Here is a 25,541-nt window from a genome sequence, read left to right as displayed (position 1 = left end):
AATCCAGCTTTCATGATAACATTATCTCCATTCAAATCATTATTCTCCTGAAAATCCGAACCCTTTTCCAATGAACTAGCATTCACTCCCTTCATGTTCGTGATACAATAATTATTTGCATTATCAACTTGTTGAACATTCGGCATCATCCCTGAACTCACGAGATTTCCTTCCACGAACATAGCAGCCATTTCCTTTACATACGTAGTACCATTAATCCCTGCACCTGCATTATCAACCTGTTGTCCACTTCTAGTATTCACCTGTATCAGCATTGAAACTGAAGCCTGTGTCAATGTTTTGAGTCTGAGAAGATCTTGGTTGACTCCCTATCGCTCTTAGACAGTCCCCATACTAGTATTCCACTTCACCACCATTTTTCAACAATGCAAAGTGGGTAGCACAATGCTTCAAATCATGTCCCAATATGTCACAGTAGTGGCAAAACAGTGGAAGTTTCTCATATTTGAATTTCACCCACGTACGCACTCCATCTGAACCAGCAATAAAACCACCCCGTCAGAGCAACTTAGTTATTGGCAATGCAACTCGGACTCTCATAAAGAAGTTAAAGTCATCTTGTCTTCGCCGCCCTTCCACCTCCTCAACCAAGCCTAGTTTCCTCCCAACTTCCTTCACTACTTAGGGAGACACCATATCAAATAGGGCTGCCCATATTTGGACCCAAAGTGAGGCGGTGTCCATCTTTATATTATCCACATTCATTCCTTTCTTCCATTGTTGGAGCATGAGCAGTTGATTGTTAAACGACCAAGGGCCTCCTCTAAGTACTCTAACCAGATTAAACTCCGATTGGAATTTTAACTGAAAAATATTTGGCCTAACCTCCATGATCCGCAACTTGTCATCCAACCCCCGTGCTCTTCTCAATGGGTTCTTCGTTGCCCTTTTATTGACAGGCTTACATGTGAGGAATTTCCCAATAAGACTTAAAGTGCAACTCTCAATAGCTTCCAGTCGCCCGTCATCCGATATAGGAAAAATCTCCTCTTCATTAGTTGTTAGTTTCATATTTTCCATTCTATCAATCACATCATCTACCATACTTATCAATAAATCTAAATCAAAGCAAAAGAAAATACCCCTAGAACTAGTCCAAGGGAGGGAGAAGCTTGTTTCAAACGAGAGAGAGAGAGAGAGCTCCACTTGGGAGAGAAAAGCTATATTATTACTTATTCTTATTATACCTAAATGATACTATAAATTAATGAATTACATATTATGTTTTTAGAAAATCCAAATAAGAGTAGAGATGAGATTTTTTTTTTTTTTTTTAAAGATTAAAAACTCAGGACTTTTAGTAAATAAAGTAGTACTACTAGAGTACTAGTATAATGGGGTATTTGACTATTTTGCAAAACCTGGGAAGAGGATTCATTTTCAATTTTAATCTCATTTTTACACTCTGACTCCCACCTACCCATGTGATTTCAAATTTATCTCTTGACATTATTACTTTCCCTGTGACGCTTTACTTCATTTACACAGTTACCCAACATTAGCTCCTACTCCCTTCTCCTTCTTCCTCCTCACATCTGCAACTCATCTCATCCCTTTTTTTTCTTTTTTTTTTTAAACTTTTTTAAAATCTCACAATACCATTGATGCTTCTTATATTTTTTGCTTCATTTTTGGATCTTCTTTATTATTTTTTGTTTTTTTTTTTTTCTTACTTCAAATCCATGCCAGAATTTCAGATCGAAAAGGAAATTTCTTCACAAACTAAAGGTTGAATTGGCTTACGATTTGAATGGTTTCCAGGTTAGACCTTGGTTCAAGTGGTTCTCTCATATTGTTTACATGCCCGGTTCTTATATATAAAAAAACAGTTTTCATGAACGGTTCACGGTTAGCTTGGTCGAACCATAAGGTCCGGTCTGGGTTTAGAAACCATGATAAAACTATGTTTATCGCCTTGTCAATACACATTACATTTCTTTCATAGAACGGGGGAGGCAATTCATGGTAGAGATTCATGTTCCTATCGTATCAAGGTAAAGGGTGTTCTTAAAAATCATGTCTTAATCCTAACACGACCAGTTTATTAAGCAGGTTGACACGACATTACGTACGTAACACACTTAGTATACAAGTTGTGTTGTGCTAACACAAATTTGACTCATTTTAAGCTATTTAATAAACATGTATTGTGTTAACATGGATATGACCAATTTCAACCCATTTAATAAATGATCCAAAATGAAGGGTTTATCAACAATTTTATATTTAAATTTGAATTTAAGTTTGATAAAAATGACATTTATTAATATGAACTAGCATGTAACACATGTAAACAAATTGATGCATTTAAAATTAAACTCAATTTTCATTATAAAAATATAAATAATTAGTCAAATTATTAAAAAAAAAATAGCACGTAACATATGCATTAATGCATATGTATATATATATTTAAAATTAAACACAATTTTTATCATAAAAATATAAATAATTAGTCAAATTATTTTTTTTAAAGTAAACGTAATTAGTTGCATATTAAAATTCTTATCTAAATTTAATACTACTTATGATCATTTTTTTTTCTAATTTTTAATAAGATAGAACGTATAGTGATTTTTATTGAGTGTATGTGATTTTTTTTAAAAAAATTTTATAGTTCGTTAATATTAGGTTCTTAGTATTTTGCACTAAATAACTCACTTCGCATAAAGATTAAAAAACTTAAGTGGAAATATGGCACAAACTTAAGTGGATAATTATGATGTGGTCTCCACATAAATTTAGACACATGATGTAAAATTGGATTCTAATTTCAAATTTTAATTAAACTTTATCTAAACTTTGGCTCTATATATATATATATATATATATAATATATATTGTAGGGTTGGTTTTTGTGGCCCAAGCCCAAAGACAATTAATTTGTAGAGTATGGGTGAAAGAGCTAGATTAAGTCTGGGATTGATAACAACGGATCATCGCTTTCAAACACAAGCTGACATTAATTTGTACGTAAACTTTGATAATCCGAAGAGCTACACTATTAGTTTTTCTGATGAACCAAAATCCTAGAGATACAACCAAGTTTTTTCCTCCTCCCCCTTGTTAGGAGCTTCCTTTCTTTATATAGTCACTCTTGTCCTCATCTCCATCGTCCACGTGTTCCTCATCCATGAGTTTGCTATAGAACATGTCACGTCATGCATCTTCTTTTAGCTCTGTGTGAGTGGCGGTAGGTTAGGATGCACTGTTCAGGGGTCTTCTCCACATAAATGCGGCCAGAAAAGCTGTTGCAGTGCATTAAATACGGTGGCAGCAGCTTTCCCCTTAGATATTTCTCCATCCTTATCGTTCCATAGCATGCTCAGAGCTTATCTCGATCAGGTGAAGTCCTCAGAAGGTCACTCTGGCCTTTCACACATTCAATTAATCTATGATATCGCGTCAGAGGATTACAACCTCTTCGGACAGGAGATGTCCTCTTCGAACTGTGATAATTCTTCATCTTGAGGGTCCCACTTCCAGCCAGGCCCTACCTTCTTCATCTTCCTCTTCTCCGACGCAAAATAGCCCTCCTATGGGCCTTCGGCCCATTACGTTGGGCCGGGCCCTTTTTCCCCCACAATAGCCTCTCAAAATTTTAGTTTTTCCCTCGCATCCAAGAAGAAAAGGTAAGATTTTGATTTGCCACGCGGGAAAAAAGGGATAAAAATAAGAAAAATTAATAAATTTAGAAATGAAAAGTCATAAATAGAGATGCTTGCCTCATTATTGCCGCTGTAAATCCCATATTCCCAAAGCGCTGTATCAATCACTCTAGGCAGCTCTTTGTCTTTTGCATCCAACGGTGGGTTGTTGATCAAACGGCCAGGGTTCGCCTTCGGGATTTGAGCGGAATGAATGACACCGCTTCATCTGTCTCAGTATATAAACCTCTGAAGGAGATTATTTTTCTTTACTTTACACATTCTCAAAGTACCCAGAGCATTCTCAGAGCACCCAGAGAGTTCTTCCCTTCGAAAGCCTTTCACTTCTCTTCGGATTCCTGCGTTCTCTGCCTTCAAGATCTACAAAGAGCTCATTTTGAGTTAGGGTTCTCATTCCTATCTTGTTTGTGTAAGTTTCGGCGTCTCCTAATCCTTTATTTTCTTCTCGGCTAATCTTTTCTCCCCTCAAAACCATTCTTCTGTTCATTACTTCAGTCACTCCCTTAGAAATGGGCAAATTCCAATATCTCGTCAATAGTCCGGCGCTGATAGAGGAATTCAAGAGAAATCATAATATCCCGCGGGGGGTAAATCTGAGGTATTGTCCTCCCATGATAGCCTTCATTGAAGGAGGAATGACCCTCCCAATGGGCTCTATCATCCTAAACTATCTCCGCAACCATAGGCTCTCTCCTGAGCAGTGCGCGCCCAACACCTTTAGGATACTAGGGGCCTTCAATGCCTTGAACGAGCAATTAGGACTAGGGCTAACTTGGCACGACTTAGCATAACTATATGAGTGTCGCGGCCAAAAAGGGTCGGGATACTATCTCAAATCCTGCTCCGACGTCGTTAGATTGTTCTCCTGCCTTCCCAAATCAAATAAAGGGATGAAAGACGACTACTTGATCGTCTCGGGCGCATGGCATGACAGTCTACATTGTCCGACCGAGCCAAGAGAGCCAGGTGTGCCTTCTCGGACTTAGGGTCTCTAACAGTAGTCTTAGGGCTTTCATTCTCCATAGTTGCTTCTTCTTTATATTATCCTGTATTTGTTTTCTGACCCAACTGGTTTGCTTGTTTTACAAATAAGGTGCATATTGCTCCTCGACTGAGCCTTATTAACGCCCTCACCCTCAACTACTTATTGCGCTCGGAGATATTCGTCAGCGAGGATGGACAGCTGAGGTCCATTCCTCTTATACTCGACTACACACCCAAAAAAGCCGACATCCAGCCAGCAGGTAACGCCATCACCCAAGGTGATTATAGGCTGCAACGTATAGACGTTGCTTGAAAAAAAAATTTGGCGCCCTACGACCTCGCACCTGTTCCACACCCCAACCCCCAGGGCGTTCCACTGCTAATCCGACTAGTTCAACAAGTCCCCCTTGAACCGTCGGCCGCAAGAGAAAGGGTCGGTTCCTCCTCCACTTCACTAGAGGAGCAAATCGATAAGTTCAAATTTGAAGGGGACACTGAAGGAGGGGTCCAGATAATACCTTCTTCAGATTCCGAGGAGGAACCTGACAGGCAATCTTGCATTCGACCACCCCTGCTGTTGACTACAGTCCCTGAGGACTCCTCGGAGGAAGAAATGTCTGACCTGAAATTCCTCCTGAAGAAAAAGGGCAACAAAGCTGAGGTAAAGGGGACGGGGACCTCTCAGCCAGCGGTGAATCTACCTCTACCTCCTCCTCCACCACAGGTTTCCGATCCGGCTCTCAAACCGATACCGAATTTAAAGAAGAAGAGGCCGATGGAGCCCGAGGATAGGGAGGTGGTATTACCACCAAAGGCTAAGCAGCAGAAGGTAGGAAAGGACCATTGCAACAAAAGGGCCTCCTCTGTAGAGAGCAGAAAGGAGCCCTCAATGGCCGACGTGCGCCGAGGGCAACGCACGTGGTCTCCCAGGTTAGAACTTGACGGCGTCCCTTTTTCCTAGGAGACCTCGGTCAGGAATTATGATGGGGGTAGGGCTGGTCTTATAGCCGAAGCGCTGCAGTAACCGTTGCTCCTCCCCCGAGACATGGAGTCATATAGGCGTTTCAGCCAGTATGAACTCTTTACGTCTTTGAAGAGGGATTTGGTCATGGTAAGTATACTCATTCAACTCCTCGGTTATAGTATTGATTTTCTATGTTTATGTGCTGACACTATTACCTTATTTGTTCAGATCACCCAGCAGGTCTATGTGGCCGAAGAATGGAACCGTAAGGCCTATATAGAAGCCCAAGCAGAGGCCCAAGCTAGGTCAGAAGCAAAAAGGGCCTTAGGTAGCCTGAAGGAAGGTCTCTCAGATCTCGGACCAGCTAAAAGGAGTGACCCATGAAAAGGATAGCTTCCATGCTGGTCTTAGAAATGCTAAGACCCAGGCCGAAGCCCAGCACAAGCTACTGAACGAAGCTCAGAAAAATTTGGTGACCGAGAGGGAGCTTATGAAGGAGCTTCGCCCCGAGCTACTAAAGGCTAAGGAGGTTGCCAAAGAGGCTCGGAGGGACGCCCAGCTGGCTAAGGAGGCGACCGAGGCCAAGAAGAAAGCATCCTATCAGCTGGGAGTGGAGACAACGGAGAAAGGTCTCACCGAGCAATTCGCCTCGGTCGTTCGGGATTACTGTGATTTGACCTGGGGCAAAGCGCTGGATGCTGCTGGAGTGCCCGCTGATTCAGAACTGAGACTACCAGAGAATATCTTCTATGATGAAGACATTCGACAGCTTCCAGAGGCTAATGCCCCTCCTCCAGCACAACTCCCAGAGGCCTCAGAGCAGCCTTTGGTCAACCCAACTCCCCCAGTCATCCTTGAGCCTACCAAGGATCCCAACCTGCTAGGTGATCACGCCCCCTCTACTGAGCCACAACAAGAAAAAGATGAGGTCTTGGAAGGAGAGAAAGTGCCCTCGGATCCTCAAGACCAAGCTCCAACAAAAACTTAGGATTTAGTTATTTTGTTGTTGTTGTTGTTGTTGTTTTTTTTAAAAAAAAAAAAAAAAAAAAAAGTTCCCCCCTTACTGCAGGGAGTTGTAAACTATCCTATTTTGATTAATGAAATAATTTTTGTTTCAGCTTTAGTGTATTTATTGCATTCTATATGTCTTTCTTTTGTTACAAGTAATTCCATGCTGTAGTTATAGCCATAGAGATAGACATAGTTACTTTGCCTCGCTGACAATTGCAATTAAAATTGGTTCCGAAGAAGGCAGTACGTAAAGGTTACAGCTAAAGGATGACCATACCAAATATTACAAGGATGGACAAATCCTTTTGCATGCATACTCAGGAATTAACACAGGCTTAAAGTTGATATTAAACAGAGTCAATAATGCTAAGCAAGATTTATTTTAAGAATAACTTAGTATTAATAACGGTACAACAACATTAACTAACTAGCAATCACCTGGTCGGAAGACCACAAACATGATTGGGTTCAATCCTTAGTATTTAGGTAACCAATAGGGAGTGTTAACCAACCTAAAATCATCTGGTCCGAGGATTACAGGCATGAGTGGGTTTAAGTTTAAACACTTAGAGAACAGATAAGGTGTTAACTAACCCAAAATCATCTGGTCCGAGGACTACAGGCATGATGGGGTTTAAGTTTAAACACTTAGAGAACAGATAAAGAGTGTTAATTAACCCAAAATTATTTGGTCCGAGGACTACAGGCATGATTGGGTTTAAGTTTAAACACTTAGAGCAGACAAGGAGTGCTAACTAACCCAAAATCATCTGGTCCGAGGACTACAGGCATGATGGGGTTTACGTTTAAACACTTAGAGAACAGATAAAGAGTGTTAACTAACCCAAAATCATCTGGTCCGAGGACTACAAGCATGATTAGGTTTAAGTTTACACACTTAAAGACCAGATAAGAAGTGTTAACTAGCCCAAAATCATCTGGTCCGAGGACTACAGGCATGATTGGGTTTAAGTTTAAACACTTAGAGACCAGATAAGGAGTGATGAGTTATCATAATAAACAAAAAGAAAGATTCGATTAATAATAGTACCTTTTGAGGTTATTTACATTCCAGGGGCGGGGTATTACATGACTATCCAAGTCCTCTAGGAAATATGCCCCTATGCCGGCACATGAAGTGATGCGATATGGACCCTCCCAATTCGGTCATAATTTTCCCTAGGCTGGGTTTTTTGCAGTACCGACGACTTTCCTGAGTACCAAATCACCAGGTTCTAAGGGTCTTAGCTTGACCTTGGCATCATAGCCTTGCCCAAGTTTCTGCTGGTAGTGAGCCAGCCGAACCATTGCACTCTCTCTTCTTTCTTCGATCAAATCCAATCCTGCTTCTAAGAGCTCATCATTACTGGCAGGGCTGAACAAACTAGTTCTCAAAGTTGGGAAGCCTGTTTCCAAAGGAATGACAGCTTCAGACCCATAAGTCATTGAAAAAGGCGTCTCCCCAGTAGATCTGCGAGGTGTAGTTCTATAAGCCCAGAGCACGTGTGGCAACTCTTCGACCCACTTTCCCTTTGCGTCATCCAACCTCTTCTTTAAGCCACTAACTATGACTTTATTAACTGCTTCCGCTTGTCCATTCCCTTGAGGATAGGAGGGAGTAGAGTATCTATTCGTGATCCCTAGTTCACTACAATAACTCCGAAATGCGCTACTGTCGAACTGTAAGCCGTTGTCCGAAATGAGAGTATGAGGAACTCCGAAACGAGTGACAATACTCTTCCACACAAATTTTTGCACATCCACGTCTCGGATATTGGCAAGAGGCTCAGCTTCTACCCATTTCGTGAAATAGTCGGTGCCGACTAGGAGGTACTTTCTGTTTCCTGCAACCTTGGGGAACGGACCCACTATGTCTAAACCCCATTGGACAAACGGCCATGGACTAGATAGTGGGTTAAGGACTCCACTTAGCTGGTGTATGTTCGGTGCGAATCGCTGACATTGATCACATTTCTTCACATAGTCATGGGCCTCTTCTTGCATGTTTGGCCACCAATATCCCTGAGTAAGGGCTCGGTGGGCCAATGATCTGCCACCAGTGTGACTCCCACAAATCCCTTCATGCAATTCTTCTAGTAGCGACTCAGCCGCCTCTGGGTGAATACACAACAGGTATGGTCCCGAGTAGGAACGTTTGTATAACTTTCGGTCTTCGGACAGCCAAAATCTAGTAGCCCTCCTTCGGATCTTGTCAGCCTCCTTTCGCTCTTCTGGCAAGGTATCATCCTTCAAGAATTTGATTAGGGGATCCATCCAGCATGAACTTTCTCAAATCTGGTGTACTTGAAATGCATCCCCTCCTGTTCCAGTGGGCTTATAGAGATCCTCTACGAGGATAACTCTCGGCAAATCTTGATTCGAAGAGGTAGCTAATGTGGCCAAAGAATCTGCGTGTGCATTGCTACTTCTAGAAACATATAGCAAGCTACAAGATTCGAATTCCCCTTGCAGACGTTTGACTTGATTCAAGTATCCTTGCATCCTTTCATCCTTTGCTTCAAACTCCCCTTGTACTTAGCCCACAACTAATCTCGAATCCGAGAACAATTCCACAACCTTTCCTCCCATTCTTCGGACCATAGCCATTCCCATCAATAGGGCTTCATACTCGGCCTCATTATTGGTCGCGCCAAAATCCAGCCTTAGCGATTTTTCGATGATGATTCCTTCTGGAGATGTCAAGACTAGCCCCACTCCAGAACCTTTTCGGTTTGCAACGCCATTTACGTATACTTCCCATCGAGCAGGATCTTGTTGAGAAATCATGCCAACCGATTTTTCATCCATGCCCCTCGTTACCTCTACTTCTTCCAAACTGGTCTCCGTGAACTCGGCCACCAAATTTGCAAGGATCTGTCCTTTGACTGAAGTGCGAGGCATGTACTTGATGTCAAAAGCCCCTAGAATAGTGCCCCACTTGGCTATCCTCCCCGTGTAATCTGCACTTCGAAGTACTGTCTTAAGTGGGAGTTGCGTGAGCACCACGACAGTATGGGCTTGGAAGTAATGGGGCAATTTACGCGTTCCAAGTACTACAGCCAAAATGGCTTTTTCCAATGGTAAGTATCTGATCTCGGCTTCATGTAGAGACTTACTTACATAGTAGACCGGCCTTTGTACGCCTTGATCCACTCTTATCAGCACTAAACTTACAGCGTGGGGGACCACTGCAATATAGGCAAATAAAACCTCATCTGGCTCAAGGCTAGACATAATTAGTGGCCGAGACAAGTAGTCTTTAAGTTGTTGAAAAGCCGAGGCACATTCTTCAGTCCATCCAAATCCCTTCCACTTGTTAATCAGCGAGAAGAAGGGCTTGCATCTGTCCGCGAACCTGGAGATGAATCGGTTTAAGGCAGCTGTTATTCCCGTTAACTTCTGGATCTCTTTCAGATTCCGAGGAGGCTGCAAGTTTTGAATAGCCTTTATCTGATCAGGATTGACTTCAATTCCCCTGTGCGTTACCATGTAACCCAAAAATTTGCCTGATCCCACACTGAATGAGCACTTCGACGCATTCAAACGCAACTTATGTCTCCTCAGAGTTTCGAAAACATCATCAAGATCCTTCAAATGCTCAGAAATAACTTTGCTCTTGACCACCATATCATCTATATAGACCTCAATGCTTTTACCCAGTTGTGACTCAAACATCTTGGTCATCATCCGCTGGTAGGTAGAACTTGCATTTTCAGGCCAAACGACATCACTTTATAGTGGTAATTACCAATGGGGGTGACAAAGGCGGTTTTCTCCTGATCATCAGGGGCTAGTGGTATCTGATGATATCCTTGGAAGGCATCTAAAAAACTCATCCGAGGATGGCCGACAGTAGCATCTACTATTTGATCAATCTTCGGCATAGGGAAAGGGTCCTTAGGGCAAGCCTTATTCAAGTCTGTGAAGTCCACACAAACTTGCCACTTTCCACTCTTCTTTTTTACCACCACAGTATTTGCCAACCATTCGGGGTAAAAAACTTCTTTAATAGCCCTAGCCTGCTTGAGCTTTTGCACCTCCTCCTTGACTGCCTCAGCATGCTCTCTGGATGGCCGCCGAGGAGGGTGCTTCTTCGGTATACTCAGAGGGTTAACCTTCAAATGATGGAAAATGAACTCCGAGTCCACTCCTGGGGCTTCATAAGTACTCCATGCGAATACATCAATATTTCTTTTAAGGAACTCAACTAGTTCTTCTTTCTCTGTCTGAGGTATCTGAGATCCGACTTGAAAGTATCTTTCAGGTTGGTCCCAACCAAAACCTGTATTAAGTCCTCGTATTTCACACCTTCATCCTGTCCCTCGACGGGTGACAACCGTCCCTTTAACTGCTATAGGTCTTCCCCCGTCCTAGCCGAGGATTCACCCTCGGGCTCGTGTCGTATGGCAGCCACCAGACATTGCCTAGCCGAGGATTGATCTCCGCGGATCTCATAAACGCGCCCTTCGGAAGGATATTTGACTTTCTGATGCAGAGTGGAGGAAACGGCCCCTAGCGTATGTAACCAAGGCCTGGCTACAATCGCCGTATAAGGGGAATAGACATCTACCACAATGAAGTCCACCTCAACTATCTCCGAGCCGGTCTGAACAGGCAGTCGTATTTGTCCTTTCGGATTAACCGTCCTTCCCTCGAAGCTGACCAGGGGAGAACAGTATGGAGTTAAGTCACCAAGCGTGAGATTCAGCCCCTTGAAGAGGTCAGGATACATAATCTCTACCGCGCTACCCTGGTCCACCATCACCCTCTTCACATCGTATCCACCGATCCTGAGTGTGACTACCAAGGCGTCATCGTGAGGCTGAATGGTGCCAGCTTTATCTTCGTCTGAAAAGCCTAAAACTGGCGGCTCAATCTGTCTAGGGCTCCTCGGATTTCGGTCAGCATCTCCTACTAGCAGCCGAGCCACCGACATAACCTTTGACGGCCGGGATCCGGTTCTTCCTGGCGCTGCAAAAATGACATTAATAATACCTAATGGGGGTTTTGTAGAATCCCTCTTTTCGGATTCAGAATTCGGTTGACCTCCTCGGCCACTAGAGTGATGCAGAAGATGCCTCAACTTGCCCTCACGGACCAGTTGGTCCAAATGATCCCATAAGCTTCTGCAGTCTTCGGTAGCATGCCCATGGTCCTGGTGGTACTGGCAATAGAGATTATGATTGCGTCTCTCCAAATTCCCCACCATTTTACTCGGCCATCTAAAGAACGACTCGTTCTTGATTTTTTCCAAGACTTGATGAATAGGCTCTTTGAATACTGTATTAACTGCTTGAGCATTTGCTGAGCCTGAGTGCCCAACGAAATCTCTCCTCGGCTTATTGTTGTTATAACGATCCGATCTAAAGTCCTTCCTGTCTTGGGGGGTAACTTTATCCTTACCCTTCCCTTTCTGCTGATCCTCTTCCACCCTTTTGTACTTCTCAATACGGTCCATAAGTTGGCGCATGTTAGTAACAGGCTTGCCGGACAAGGATGTTCTTAAGCCATGATCAGTGGGGAGGCCTAGCTTGAACGTCTCTAAGGCCATCGCGTCAAAGTTGCCCTCCATATCATTAAACATCTCCCAATATCTATCCGAGTACGCCTTAAGTGACTCGCCCTCACGCATGCTTAAGGATAGCAAAGAAGACAAGGGCCTTGCCACCCTTCGGCATGTGACGAAGCGTGAACCAAAAGCTTGAGTGAGCTCTTGATAAGAATCGATGGAGTCAGCCTTCAGGTTATCAAACCACCTCATGGCCACGGGACCAAGACTAGAGGGGAATACCTTGCACATTAGAGCTTCATCCTTGGAATAGACAGCCATTCTTTGGTTAAAATGGCTGACATGCTCCACAAGGTCGGTTTTGCCGTTATAAATAGTAAAAGTTGGCTGGTTGAAACGCCGAGGAAGCTCCGCCCCTTTGATCCTACGCGTGAAAGGTGACCTGGAGATCTGATTCAAGGCCCTACTCATGGCATCATTGCCCACCCCTCCATGCGGTGGTCCTTGAGGTTGCTTGTTACGAGGGCGCTCATCCTCATATGAAAAAGTTTCGCTGATTGGAGTTCGAGACCGCTGCTCATAGGTGATGTCCTGTCCATCATCCAAGTCGTCATCATGATGCGAGGCAGCACGTTTTCTTTTCTCATGGCGTAGCTCCCTTTTTAACCTTTCAATCTCTATTTACATACTGTTTTTCTCTGCATGAGAAACGTGACTCTCGCCACGAGGCTGAGTTCGTTCAGTATGTGTAGTATGCACACTGCCTTCACGGTCTTGCCTCTGCTCCAAATTGAGAAAAGGATCAATATGCTGGGATGCCCCAGATTTCGCCGGTTGTTGCCCCTGTTCAGCCATGATCAACTACTGCTATTTTCCCTTACACTCGAGCTCTTCCCACAGACGGCGCCAATTGTAGGGTTGGTTTTTGTGGCCCAAGCCCAAAGACAATTAATTTGTAGAGTATGGGTGAAAGAGCTAGATTAAGTATGGGATTGATAACAACGGATCACCGCTTTCAAACACAAGCTGACATTAATTTGGACGTAAACTTTGACAATCCGAAGAGCTACACTATTAGTTTATTTGATGAACCAAAATCCTAGGGTTACAACCAAGTCTCTCCCCTCTTTTGTTAGGAGCTTCCTTTCTTTATATAGTCACTCTTGTCCTCATCTCCATCGTCCACGTGTTCCTCATCCATGAGTTTGCTGTAGTACATGTCACGTCAGGCATCTTCTTTTAGCTCTGTGTGAGTGGCGGTAGGTTAGGATGCACTGTTTAGGGGTCTTCTCCACATAAATGCGGCTAGAAAAGCTGTTGCAGTGCATTAAATACGGTGGCAGCATCTTTCCCCTTAGATATTTCTCCATCCTTATCGTTCTATAGCATGCTCAAAGCTTATCTCGATCAGGTGGAGTCCTCGGAAGGTCATCCTGGCCTTTCACACATTCAATTGATCTATGATATCGCGTCAGAGGATTACAACCTCTTCGGACAGGAGATGTCCTCTTCGGACTGCAATAATTCTTCATCTTTAGGGTCCCACTTCCAGCCGGGCCCTACCTTCTTCATCTTCCTCTTCTCGGATGCAAAATAGCCCTCATATGGGCCTTCGGCCCATTACGTTGGGCCGGGCCCTTTTTCCCCCACATCATTCATTTTTAGGTTTTAGGAGGTACTTCAATCATTTTTTAGGTTTTAGGGTCATTCGGTCATTTTTTAGGTTCTAAGGGTATTTTGGTCATCTTTTAGGTTTTAAGAGTATTTCGGTAATTTTAGAGGGTTTCGGGGGAATTTGGGCCATTTTTTAAGTTTCAAGGGTATTTTAGTCATTTTTAAGGTTTCTAGTCATTTCGGTCATTTGTGGCAAAAATACTATCATATGTAATGTTGATACTACTTAATGTGATAATAGAATCATCAAATGTGAGAAAAAAAAAATAAGGGAACCGTCGAATGTGACAAAAGTACAGTCACATGTGATGTTAGTACTGCGTAATATGAGTACCATAAAATATGAGAAAAAAAAATAAGGAAACTACTTAATGTGACAAAAGTACAGTCACAAATGATGTTAGTATTGCGCTTCGTGAGACTAGTACCATAAAATGTGAGAAAAAAATAAAGGAACCACCGAATGTGACAAAAGTACAATTACATGTGATGTTGATACTGCACAATGTGAGGATGGTACCATCAAACGTGAGAAAAAAATAAAGGAACCACCAAATATGGCAAAATACAGTCACATGTGATGTTGGTATTGCACAATGTGAGGATGATACCATCAAATGTGAGAAAAAAAAAATAAAGGAACCACCGAATGTGAAAAAAGTACAGTTACATGTGATGTTGATACTACGTAATGTGAAAATGGTACAATCAAATGTAAGAAAAAAAAAATAAGAGAACCACCGAATGTGACAAAAGTACAATTACATGTGATGTTAGTACTACACAATGTGAAGATGGTACCAATAAATGTGAGAAAAAAAATAAAGGAACCATCGAATGTGACAAAAGTACAGTCACATGTGATGTTAGTATTATACAATGTGAGGATGGTACCATCAAATGTGAGAAAAAAATAAAAGAACTACCGAATGTGACAAAAGTACAGTTATATGTGATGTTGGTACTGCATAATGTGAGGATGATACCATCAAATATGAGAAAAAATAAGAAAACCATTGAATGTGAAAAAAGTACAATCATATGTAATATTAGTACTACACAATATAAGGATAGTACTATCAAATGTGATGTTTTGATAACTTAATATAGCAGGTTGCCTACTAGTAGGTACCGTACTCTAAAAAGAAAGAGAGAATACTGTAGAATTACCCTTATATTAATATTAGAAAAAACACAAAAACACCCATTTCCCTCTCCCTTTTAAGTGTGTGTTTGCTTCTATAAAAAATACAATTTCTTATGTATTTCTTAAATAAAATAAAATAATCCTATTCAAAAAATAAAATAAAATAAAATAATCTAGGTGGGGTTCCTAAACTACCCAATTTAAAAATCAGTCACCTGTCTAACGTTTTTGAAACCGAATTATCATTCAAAGCAAGAAAGAAACATACAAATCTCAAAGAAAATCAGCTCCTATGTCTGGATTGGTTCCGACCCATGTTTTCACTTCTCTCGATCTTTTTGCATGTTGGGCCAGTTCAGTCCAATGAGTTCCTGGGCTATTTTTGTTGCTTGCCCTGCTTGCTTACGTGTCACTTGTCTTCTCAATTAATCAATAGAGTTCAGCAAACAACGTTAACATCATCCGATCCTTGAAAAACAAAAACAAAAACAAAAACAAACCCCAAACGGCCAAAATGGAAAATTAGCCAAATTTTCCTAACTATGTAGTTAGTAGTTACGGTTTTGAAATTATATTTTTCTAGCATCTCAAGTCTCTTATACTCAATTTTACTCGATTTATACCAACACACTACTAAAAGTTAAAATCCTGCATCTTCTTCTCCTCAGAACAGAAAGAGAGAGGAAAAAAAAAAAAAAAAAAAACCAGAAACAGAACCAGAAACAGGCCGGCGCACGCGCAGCCCAGCCTGGCGAGGTGAGCATCTGATTGTATTTTTCCGGTGAGGTTCTGTCGCTGGTGAGGTGAGCATCCGAGGTTCTTTCTCTGGTTTTGAATTTGCAAACCCTTTAACTGGTTTTGAAACTTTCTCGATTATCAATACTGGTAATCATTATCATATGAATGCTTGAGAAAGTTTTCAATTTTGAATATTAAGCTTCAATACCATGTTTTACTTTTATTTTTTTCTTTTTCTTTTTTTAAAGTTTGATTTTTACCTTATGATTTCAAATTTCTGCAGTTTTTTTTTTTTCGTAAGCAAATGGATCTCTCTCCATTCAAGCTGGACATTGATGAGCTTATAGGCGAGTTTGCTGAGGTACCATTTTCTAATTATACCATTCTTCTTAATTTAAATTATTAATTCGTTTTTATATTTTAATCCTTGTGGATTTTTTTAACAGGGTGAATCAACAGCTTTGGCTGATATGAAGAGAGTTTGGCTTTCTAGAAAGTTCTCCTACATATATGAGACTAGTCCTTCTTCCAACTTGGCCTTCTTTATGCAATCTTTGTATGCCCATTCAATTGGTATGCTCTTTTACATTATTCAATTTAGTTATTAATTGTGTTTAATCCATCTCATTGCATCTCTTATTGTATTATGAAAACAATGGAACGAGAATTCATTGAATTTTATATGAAACTTTTTTGATTCAGATGTTGTTATGTCCACAAAAATTACTAATTCCGTAAATTTTATGTTACATTAAGTTTTGCGAATGAATATTAGCTCAAATGGCACTTCCTCAATCTACAAAAGTCATGGATAGAAAACTCATTGGATGCGTGTGGAACTTTCTCGTCTTTGTTACCTTTGTTGTTTTGCCATGGTATGGTAACTCTTGAGTATTCCTGTGCAGGTTACATTGTAGGTAATGCTTCTTTATCATGCAGATTGGGTGGGCTCTATTGCCTTTACTGCCTCTATGAGACTCAGCCTTTCAAACCTCCTTTCAGAATATATCTATCCCTTGGTATGATTGTACACTAAACTTGGTACTAAAGTGCGTTCAATGCTTTTACAGCACTGCACTCATTGTTTGAATTTAAACCTTTCAAACTACCTACCTTATGCCTGCAGTTTAAGTTTGTAGTGTTTGTCTATGTTTTTGTGACATAAGTAAACTAATATTTCAAACCATCTTTTCTTAGGCTTTTCTTTGATTTTCCCATGCTCAATTTCTGACGATCTTTTCTATTATCATGTCCATATATCCTATTGATGTAGATTTGCATTCATTGATGGATTCTTCTGTTTTGTTGAACTTCCTAAAGCTTAATGTTCTGCATGTTGCCTAATCTAGCAATTCCAGGCCATGGTATTTATCTTCAAAGTGATGCTAAGTATGATAATTGATGGCCTCATGAAGTGCTTTGTAGGAGTAGGTTCAAAAGTCAAATCCATTTGTAGTTGGGGCAGAGCGTATGTTACTGTTGTGGATGGCAAACTCCTACTTGCAGTCATGAATGATTGAAAGAATATGTATTGCTATTAACCATTAATTTTCCTGACTGGAGGTCAATTTTACCTTCTTCCTCTTCTTCCCTTTAAAAAAAAAAACTTTCATACATGTCAGTTGCCACTTTATTATTCTTAAAACTGTGAAACCATTGTTGATGTGAGAAAAAGAACAACACAAACATCTTCTCTGTTTTACTTTCCTGCAATTGTTATGGAAAGAGTTGGTTGTGATTGTTTGTAGGTAAAGGCACCAATTAGTTTTAATCTATACTCAAATATTATTCTCTGGTACAATTCCTTTCAGCTCTGCCAGCTTGGTGGCTGGTTTATTTTTAACCCATGCATGGACTCTAATGAAAGTTATTACTTATTATATGCTTTGTTTAACCAAAACCTAGGATGTCCTCTCTCTCTCTCTCTCTCTCTCAGCTTACTTCATTCCCATTTGACAGGAGAGCTGAAGAAACTTACAAACCTTGTTGTTGATGCAAAAGAAAAAGGTATAAATGTGGTATCTGCTTTGGTCAAAAGGATGCTTGAGAAAAAAATGTTCCTCTTTGGGTCTGTGGAGATGAATGAAGGCTCTGTTACAGAGACAGTAAATCAACTCACAGAATTACAGAATGCCCGCATTCAAGTTGCATATGATAAGTATGTTGCAACATATTATCTTTATTTTATGTTTTTTTTCTTATTAAACATATTACACGTGATTTCACATAATCTGAACATATTATTGCTTCCTGCTTTCCTTTTGACTAACAGGTTATTTGCTAATACTCGGATGGAGCACTTCCTCCACATGGACTTGGTAAATATCATGGTGCTTTATGAGATGCATTTATATATCTTTACACTCCTTGAGCAGACGCATGATCGGGGATATCAACTTTTTGGATTTCATTATAATGACATAATTGGTGAAAAATACATTATTTTTCTTTCAGATTATAGTGTCTCCCTCTAAGGAGGGTAGTAGTTCAGAATTCTGCAACTTTTGAACTTATTCAACAAGAAATCTACCACTTTTGAATGTTTGCATCCATATAAATATATCAACTACGTGATAAATCAAAGAATTTTGAAATTCTTCCGAAATTGCGATATGTAAACTATAGTAGGATGTCGCCAATTGGTTTAGCGCATACTGAGCATTGATGACTGTTGCCAATGCTCCTTGTACTGATGTCATCTTCTTCCCCATTAGAAAGGATGGAAGGTAAGTTCATGGGTTCAATATTTTGCAGTGCATGAGTCGAGTGTTTACCTATCAATGGAAAGCACTGATGACTGCTGGAGATCATCTAACCTAAACCAATCCAATTGTAAATGTAATTAGGGAAAAGCAAAGTGAGTTTTAACCCAACTTAGGTGGCTCCGGACTAAACACAAGCTGCAAATTTTGTAATAACCTTGAGAAGAACATGTCATATTTGATTGAATTTTTCTTTGGGAGTGCTTATTCGACTTCATTGATTGATGTTGGTGGCGGATCCAAAGTTGAATGAGGACTGACCAGTTATCTGGTTTTGCCTGTTATGCATTTTAGCCACTTATCAGCTTGTTGATTTGGTGATCCTTAATTGTCATACTGGGTACTGTGTTCCTGTGGATTTCGTTTTATACTTCTATGCAAATTAGCTTGTTTTGCTTATACTGCATCTAACATCCTTCACCACCCCCCGCCCCCCACCCCCCAAAAAAAATACCAGGGTACGGAAGTTGACTTGAATGTGCTACAGAAAATGTCAAAAGAATATGCAGAGTCAAAGAAATTGGCCATTGAAGGTACTTTATTTTTCCTTACCTAATTCAGTGGCAACAGAATAAGTAGAGAAATATGGGAGCAATTTATATGTTTCCAAGTGGTATCATGATATTTAGTGCTGCTATCTTTAGCATTCTAGAAAGCTAGTATGGTGCATCAACTCTGAAGATATTCAGATGAAATTTTTTAAGCTATTATTTTTCACTCTAATTTCCTTCTCACAGTGCCACCTAAAAGATCTTATCAACTAATCTTAGGCATTCTGTGAGGACATCTGGTATGATTTGTCTAGGTACTTTTAGGTCTGAATGGCCAATATGATTTTCAATGATGTTACATAGATTTTTTTGTTTTTAATTTATAGATTTTTTTGTTTTTAATTTATATCTCTTAAAATCCATATCCTTGACAAATGTCATGTTCATTGTCAATGCCAAATACTTATTAAAAAGAATTGTGAAAACTGAATAATCTCCAAATTATTTATGAAATTCCTAATATGGTAATACCCACATTTTCTCTACTCTTTTAGAATGACAACATTCACATTTATATTTTGTTTTTTTTTAAACTAGTTTCACTGTTAAATCTTCTCTCAAGATTACATGCAATATTATTTGTAAGTTGAACTCCCCCAACTTCCCCTCCCCCCTTCTCAAAAAAACAAAAAACTGATATTACCATGCACCGTTTGTAGTGCCACTTAATGCAAATTTCTTCTACTGTCTCCCTTGTTACAGACAGTTTTGTCCTTCTGTCCTTTCAGAAGTTTAATTATGGTAATTCAATTCTTTATTTATGCCTCTCATCTTGATTTCTTGTTAAAGAGGCCAGCGAGGTGGTGGATACCCAAGACATAAAGCACATATCAGAAGATAAGAAATTAATTGGAGATACAGTAGAGAAGATATCTGATGACTGGAATGTCCAAAAAGATATCTTTTATCGACAAACAGGATTCAGCCAGCAACCTCATGGAGAACAACAGCCGCTGTTGCAGCTACAACAAGAAGAGCAACAACAGCAAGATGATGACGACTTTGATCAAGAACTGGAACAACTACTGTTACAAATGTAATGGCAATGGCACCTGTGGCAGCTTCATGAAAGCATAGGTTCCTCCACAGTTGAGCAAAGTTCAGGGGCAGGGAGAGTTTCTTGATATTTTTTATTCCATTCTTATTGCACTTCCACACAAAAGCATCACCTCCTAATTTTGTTTTAGAAAGGAAGAATGCTAATGGATCCTTGGGTTAGGTTCTTATTTGATTATGCCCCATCAGTATGTACTGTGGATTTGTAAATACAGCAAACGATTGTGTAGGAGTGAAATCATGAATGATGGCCTGTTTAGAATATGCGTTCAATTAATTCATACAAAGGCTTCCTATTACAAAATTTCCTGTTAATCTTGCAATTGACATGAGTTTTTGTTAATTACTTGGAGGAGAATGGAAGGCCATGTTGCTGGTTGTTAAATTGTAGAGGGCTAACAGAAGAACCTAGCTCCACTGATCAAAATGATTTAATTGAGTTTGAGCCCACCAGTTAACAAACAGTATGTTGGAAGTCATTGTTATCTTCACTGATATCAGGATTAGAGTATAGCTTTGTATGTGATACGAATGTGATGATCCCGGTGTCTGCCATGCTTTTCAATTGGAAACCAAGCTCTCCATTGCGCATGACTCCATTTTATTCCGTTTAACTTCTTTTTTTATGGGGTTAAATTTTTGGGCAAAGTGAACATGCTTGTAATCTGATTTGTGATCACCCCAGTGGTAATTAATGACCATCATATGTCAATGGTTCTCTCCATCAGCTGGGCTGCTGTATTCAAATTTGTGTTCTTTTTCTTATTTTTGTTATCTGAATAAATATAAATAACACAAATAAAACAAGATTAAGTTTTTTGATGATTGTTTGTAGGTACTTGGTGACTCAATTAAAATAGATAATGGTCAACTTACAAATAAGTGCACGGCTCTGAGGGGAATTCAAATGCAAGTTCTCTTTTATGATAAAAGTGGTCAATGCTGCTCTGCAAGGCTCTGGACAGAAAGCTATGCTTCTTATTATCATCGTCTGGGGCCTTGATGTTTCTTCATATAATTTTGATTGTGCTGGTCAGTTTGAAACTGCTATTTTGATTAGTGTTCTTTTTATTATTTTTTAAGAAAAAAAAAATGTAAAGACATGGTATATATTATGCAAAAGAAAGAGACTTTATTTAGATTTCTTTCCCTCCGAATCTTACATTAACTAATGAACCCAACATACAATAATGGGTCTGTTAAAATACAACAGACACAATGGCAAATCCCTCTCTCATCAGAATCCCAACTAGCCCACCCAGCATTTCACCCTCCTCTACCTCTCTTTACCTAATTGATACAAAGAATTGGTCATAACTCAAACTCAATAAAATGAACCTTCTGGCCCTCCTCAGGCAACTGATCCAAGCTCAAAGTCACCAAACCAGACTCCGAATCATACGCAAACTCAATCACATTAGAATCCACAATGCACCTCTTCGGCCTGGTCATTGAATATGCACCAAATTTACCACACCCTTTAACCTCCAAATGAACTTTACCAACCAACTCTGAACTCTTATTCTCCACTTCATATTCCAACCCTTCGATAGCTCCACCAGCATTGAACATGTTGACGAGTCCCAAGGGAGCAAAACCAATCCCGGGTGCTAAAACCTTGATGGGTGTGACAGTGAAAATGTCATGCTCAAGGACCTTAAGTGACACTGGCATGGACGCATTGTATGGAAGGACTACAAGCTCACCCAAACGGTGACAGTAGACGGCACAGTCACCATTCCAGTTGGGCTCAGTGGCAGCCTCCGCTATGAGATGGACGTCACGGCCTCGAATGTAGCCAGTGAGAGAGTCTGATTTGGTTTGGTGGAAGGTGTTCTTTCTTTCAATGCTGTTCCAGGCTGCACCTTGGCAGTTGTACACACCCAGGACTCCAGTGTACTTGTTCATATTCCATATCTTCAACAAGCTGATGCATCATTTGATTTATTTTGTTAGAATTTATATATATATATATATATGCTTCTTTTGAAATCAAAAAATCATCATAAGCTGGGTAATGTATAAGTATCTCAAAGTATTTACTTGATTGATAAACTACTTAAAAAATGAAACTGGGGTCTTCTTAGGATTGATTCTGAATTTTTAACACTAGATTGCATACAGTTTAAAAGGTTATAAATTAAACCTTAAAATTTAAAACTGCTTTCATTACTGATTGCAGAGCATCCTAGCTAGGCCTTGGCAGGGTTCAGTGCAGCACATGTTTAGGGAAGCTAATAAGTATGTTGATGATTTAGCTGTTTTGGGAATTACTTTAAATGATAAACTTTTGTCTATATTGGATTTGTCCAACTTCTTTGTATTTTGTGTATTATGGAAAGTCCAACAAATATCTACTCTAGATTACTGTAAAATGTTTATTTTGGGTTGTTAATAACTTAATATATATATTTCACTTTCTCAGCCAAAAAAAAAAATCTAATGTAGAAAATTAATCTGAACAATTGTTTTTTTATTAAAGACCATTTTTTATTAAGTTTTATACCTCCAAAAAAAAAATCAATACAATTTAGTATGGATGCTTTGTAAATCAAGAATTTTTTTTTTTTTAAATCATCATAATTTATTTAACACGCTAAAATTCTATATGCCAAGTTCTAACTCTACTTACTTTAGCAACTCCAAACTGGTATTCAATTATTGAGAGAGAGAGAGAGATAGAGAGAGAGAGAAGAAACGGTGAATACCTAACACCATCACGGGCTGGGTCAGTGAACAAACAATCCCTAGTGGGCCGACCAGGCAAACGGGCTCGAAGGATGGAACCATCAGGCAACACCATCTTCTTTAATAGCTCAAAATTGTGGTTCCCTGGCGCATCACTGTACCCCCACAAACACAATTACAATCACAAATACACATATATCCGTTATAATAAAGTGATAAATAAAACTGGTGAATAATGAATGACTCTTTATGAGTATTTAATATAACTATTAACTACCCAGTACTCACTTACCTAACATAAAGTGGGCCACCACTAATAGCCCTGGCTGATCCATGGTAATCAGCAGCTGGATGAAGCGAGTGAAACATATCCCAATCAGGCTGCATAAACTCCCCCAAAAACACACTGTTGTATGATACTGCCGCTATGTGTATTGTATGTGACGTCGGATCCCGCGGGAAAAAATCATCTGATGCTCTCACCACTGCCGTTTGTTTCGAGCTGCATCATTTGTCACTCACTTTATCAAATTATATCTCAATTCTCACTAATTGTATAATAAATAAATAAATAATTATTTTCATTTTAACCCTTCATATTTAATTCTATTTCTCTTTATTATATGGATGATTTTCATCAAGTGCTCGTGACGATAACATTTAATTATTTCATAAAATATCACTTATAAATTAGGTTATTGTTTATATTTCTTACCATTTATATTATGAGTCTCATGTAAAATACTTACTAATTTACTTGTTTTATTTAATTTTTACTGTTTATATACATTACTAATACGATACTTCTAGAAAAAAAATTTAGTGAAAAGTTAGATAAAGCTGTTGCCTAAAATAGTCAGTAATTTCATTGTTATAAACTGAAAAACATATCATTAAATGTTATATTACTAACTATAACGAACTTGAAGCAAGGAAAATTTACCAGTAAAGTGCATCAGTGTTGTGACACATGCAAGCAATGATCCCATTATCAGGGAAATTCCTAGCCACAGAAGCATCAAGAGCCTGATGATACTGCCGGGTCAACTCGACCCGACCACCGAGCCCAGTTCCAAGTGTCTCCAATATACACTGCACGTCCACCTTAACCCCATCTACACCCGCAGACGCCAAATAACTATGCAGCTCGTTGTAAAACTTGTACACGCTCTTTGGGTTCACCAAACCCAATCCTTGTAACGCCATCACATCTGTCTTCCACGTGGGATCATTATCCATCACTCCCTTTGACGTCGTTGGATATTTCATCAACGACCCATATTCCTCCATCTCCTTCACACCCGGGCGGACCCCACCCCAGTACCCAGTAATCGCATGCCACACGTACACGTACTTCAACCCATGTTTCTCTTTCGCTATATTCACTATGCTCTTAATCCCCACCGTCGGATCGTCCTTGTTTTGAAACTTCGAGTTTTCCTTAATCCCAGTCAACCTAAGCAACGGCTGCTGATTCATCTCGCTCTGACTCTCCTCCTTTGAATCCTCACCGACCGATTGCCACCCATCATCGATGATCACAAACTTCGATGGGGTCCCACCAGCGGCCAAAGATTCAAGCCCAGCTTCAACCCCTTCTTGAGTCACTTCTTGATAAAACGCATCCCAGGTGCACCAACCGAAATAGTCAACGATCCCAGGCAATTTTTTCTCGTGCCTTTGACGGAAAGTCTTCAGATGGGATTTAACGGCTCTGATCGCGTCTGTGATCGTAGCAAAAGGATCAGTCCCCGCGCTGATAAACACCGAGTGCGTAAACGACGACGCTTTGGTGTCCACGTCACCGCTCTCCAAACAAAGCTCCAACTCGTCGCGATCATTGCCTTGTAAAACCGCACGGAACGAGCCTTCGATCAAAGGGAGGAAAACCGTGTAGACAACCTGGTTCTCCTCGTTTTCGTCGAGGTGGGACCCGTCTTTGGTCTCGACCAATAGGAACTGAGTCTCTAACGGAATGTCTCTTCCTTTATCGCCCATCTTCTGGGCCATCCACCATAACTTGAACCTAAAGCACGACATGAACCGGACCTCACGTAGCGTTCCCAGAGACACCACGTGCCTACTGTTTTCCTTGTCGAAAACAGCACCAACGAACACGCCGTCGACCGGACCGGTCTCCGAACCGGACGTTGCTATCACATTGTCCGGTACTCCTGTTAGGATTGTTCGGTCTTTTACTAGGATCTTCCTGTCGGAGATCCTAACCGCCTCCTTAATCGTCATTTTGTCTTCTTCTTCTTTGCACGGTGCTCTTAGATCGTTTTTCTGCGATTCCAAAGAATTACAAGTATTAGATTCATTGAATTCAGCTCTAATTTTCTTTTTCTTTTTTTAATGTGGGTTTAGTAAGTAAATACCTTAAAAGAAAGTACGGGAAATATTCGATTCGAATAAGAACAACACCTGCGAATTCCAAAACATGCACAAACAAAACAAACTTTGTTAGTTTTTTGGACTATTCAACGAAAATTTCCCTTCAATTTCTCGGGAACCAAACAGACTGAATTAACGAAAATAAAGGAAAATAGAAAAGCACCAGAACTAGAGAGTTGTTTGAGTGGCTTTGGAAACAAAATAGAATACGAGGACGAAGAATGCAATGCGGTTGGATTTAAGAGACTAGTATTTATAGCGGGAGATCGAGCACTGTAACTGCAATTTGACACCATTTTTATTTTACTTTATGAGTTCTTCTGGGTCTCGACCTTCTTGTCCTGATTTCGTGGGATGGGGCTTTGCGTTATCAA

General features: G+C 40.1%; 2 protein-coding genes across 3 annotated transcripts; one reads left to right on the top strand and one right to left on the bottom strand.

The window, feature by feature from the left end:
• Window positions 1–15,233: 15,233 nt before the first annotated feature.
• Window positions 15,234–20,389, top strand: LOC112039048 (uncharacterized). Its single transcript, XM_024071884.2, has 8 exons — window positions 15,234–15,781; window positions 16,000–16,077; window positions 16,163–16,289; window positions 16,622–16,735; window positions 17,676–17,874; window positions 17,989–18,034; window positions 18,936–19,011; window positions 19,819–20,389. The coding sequence occupies exons 2-8, from the start codon at window positions 16,021–16,023 to the stop codon at window positions 20,067–20,069; spliced, it is 870 nt and encodes a 289-aa protein (XP_023927652.2). The 5' UTR covers window positions 15,234–15,781; window positions 16,000–16,020; the 3' UTR covers window positions 20,070–20,389.
• Window positions 20,390–21,195: 806 nt separating this feature from the next.
• On the bottom strand, window positions 21,196–25,524 carry LOC112039055 (probable galactinol--sucrose galactosyltransferase 6). 2 transcript variants are annotated; one of them, XM_024071891.2, is made up of 6 exons: window positions 25,331–25,524; window positions 25,152–25,213; window positions 23,717–25,059; window positions 23,066–23,275; window positions 22,794–22,928; window positions 21,196–22,012 (listed from the first exon to the last, which is right to left on the bottom strand). In XM_024071891.2, the coding sequence occupies exons 1-6, from the start codon at window positions 25,461–25,463 to the stop codon at window positions 21,397–21,399; spliced, it is 2,499 nt and encodes an 832-aa protein (XP_023927659.2). In that variant the 5' UTR covers window positions 25,464–25,524; the 3' UTR covers window positions 21,196–21,396. The 2 variants fall into 2 exon arrangements, with proteins under 2 accessions (XP_023927659.2, XP_023927660.2); XM_024071892.2 differs by having other exon boundaries at window positions 25,152–25,197; window positions 25,331–25,441.
• Between the last annotated feature and the right edge of the window lie 17 nt (window positions 25,525–25,541).

The sequence above is a fragment of the Quercus suber genome, unplaced genomic scaffold, assembly GCF_002906115.3.
Source record: "Quercus suber isolate HL8 unplaced genomic scaffold, Cork oak 2.0 scaffold_664, whole genome shotgun sequence".
NCBI classification, from domain to species: Eukaryota; Viridiplantae; Streptophyta; class Magnoliopsida; order Fagales; family Fagaceae; genus Quercus; species Quercus suber.
The sequence above is the reverse complement of the archived record's forward strand: the minus strand, read 5'-3'. Positions and strand labels throughout refer to the sequence as shown.

Excerpts from the sequence above, each read along its gene's own strand:
- LOC112039048 (XM_024071884.2), top strand. The coding sequence starts at position 16,021 with ATGGATCTCTCTCCATTCAAGCTGGACATTGATGAGCTTATAGGCGAG. Across the intron at positions 16,736-17,675 it reads CAGAATATATCTATCCCTTG|GAGAGCTGAAGAAACTTACA; the intron begins GTATGATTGTAC and ends CCCATTTGACAG. Across the intron at positions 18,035-18,935 it reads ACTTCCTCCACATGGACTTG|GGTACGGAAGTTGACTTGAA; the intron begins GTAAATATCATG and ends AAAAAATACCAG.
- LOC112039055 (XM_024071891.2), bottom strand. The coding sequence starts at position 25,463 with ATGGTGTCAAATTGCAGTTACAGTGCTCGATCTCCCGCTATAAATACT. Across the intron at positions 22,929-23,065 it reads GGTGGCCCACTTTATGTTAG|TGATGCGCCAGGGAACCACA; the intron begins GTAAGTGAGTAC and ends GTGGGGGTACAG. Across the intron at positions 22,013-22,793 it reads CCAGCCCGTGATGGTGTTAG|CTTGTTGAAGATATGGAATA; the intron begins GTATTCACCGTT and ends ATGATGCATCAG.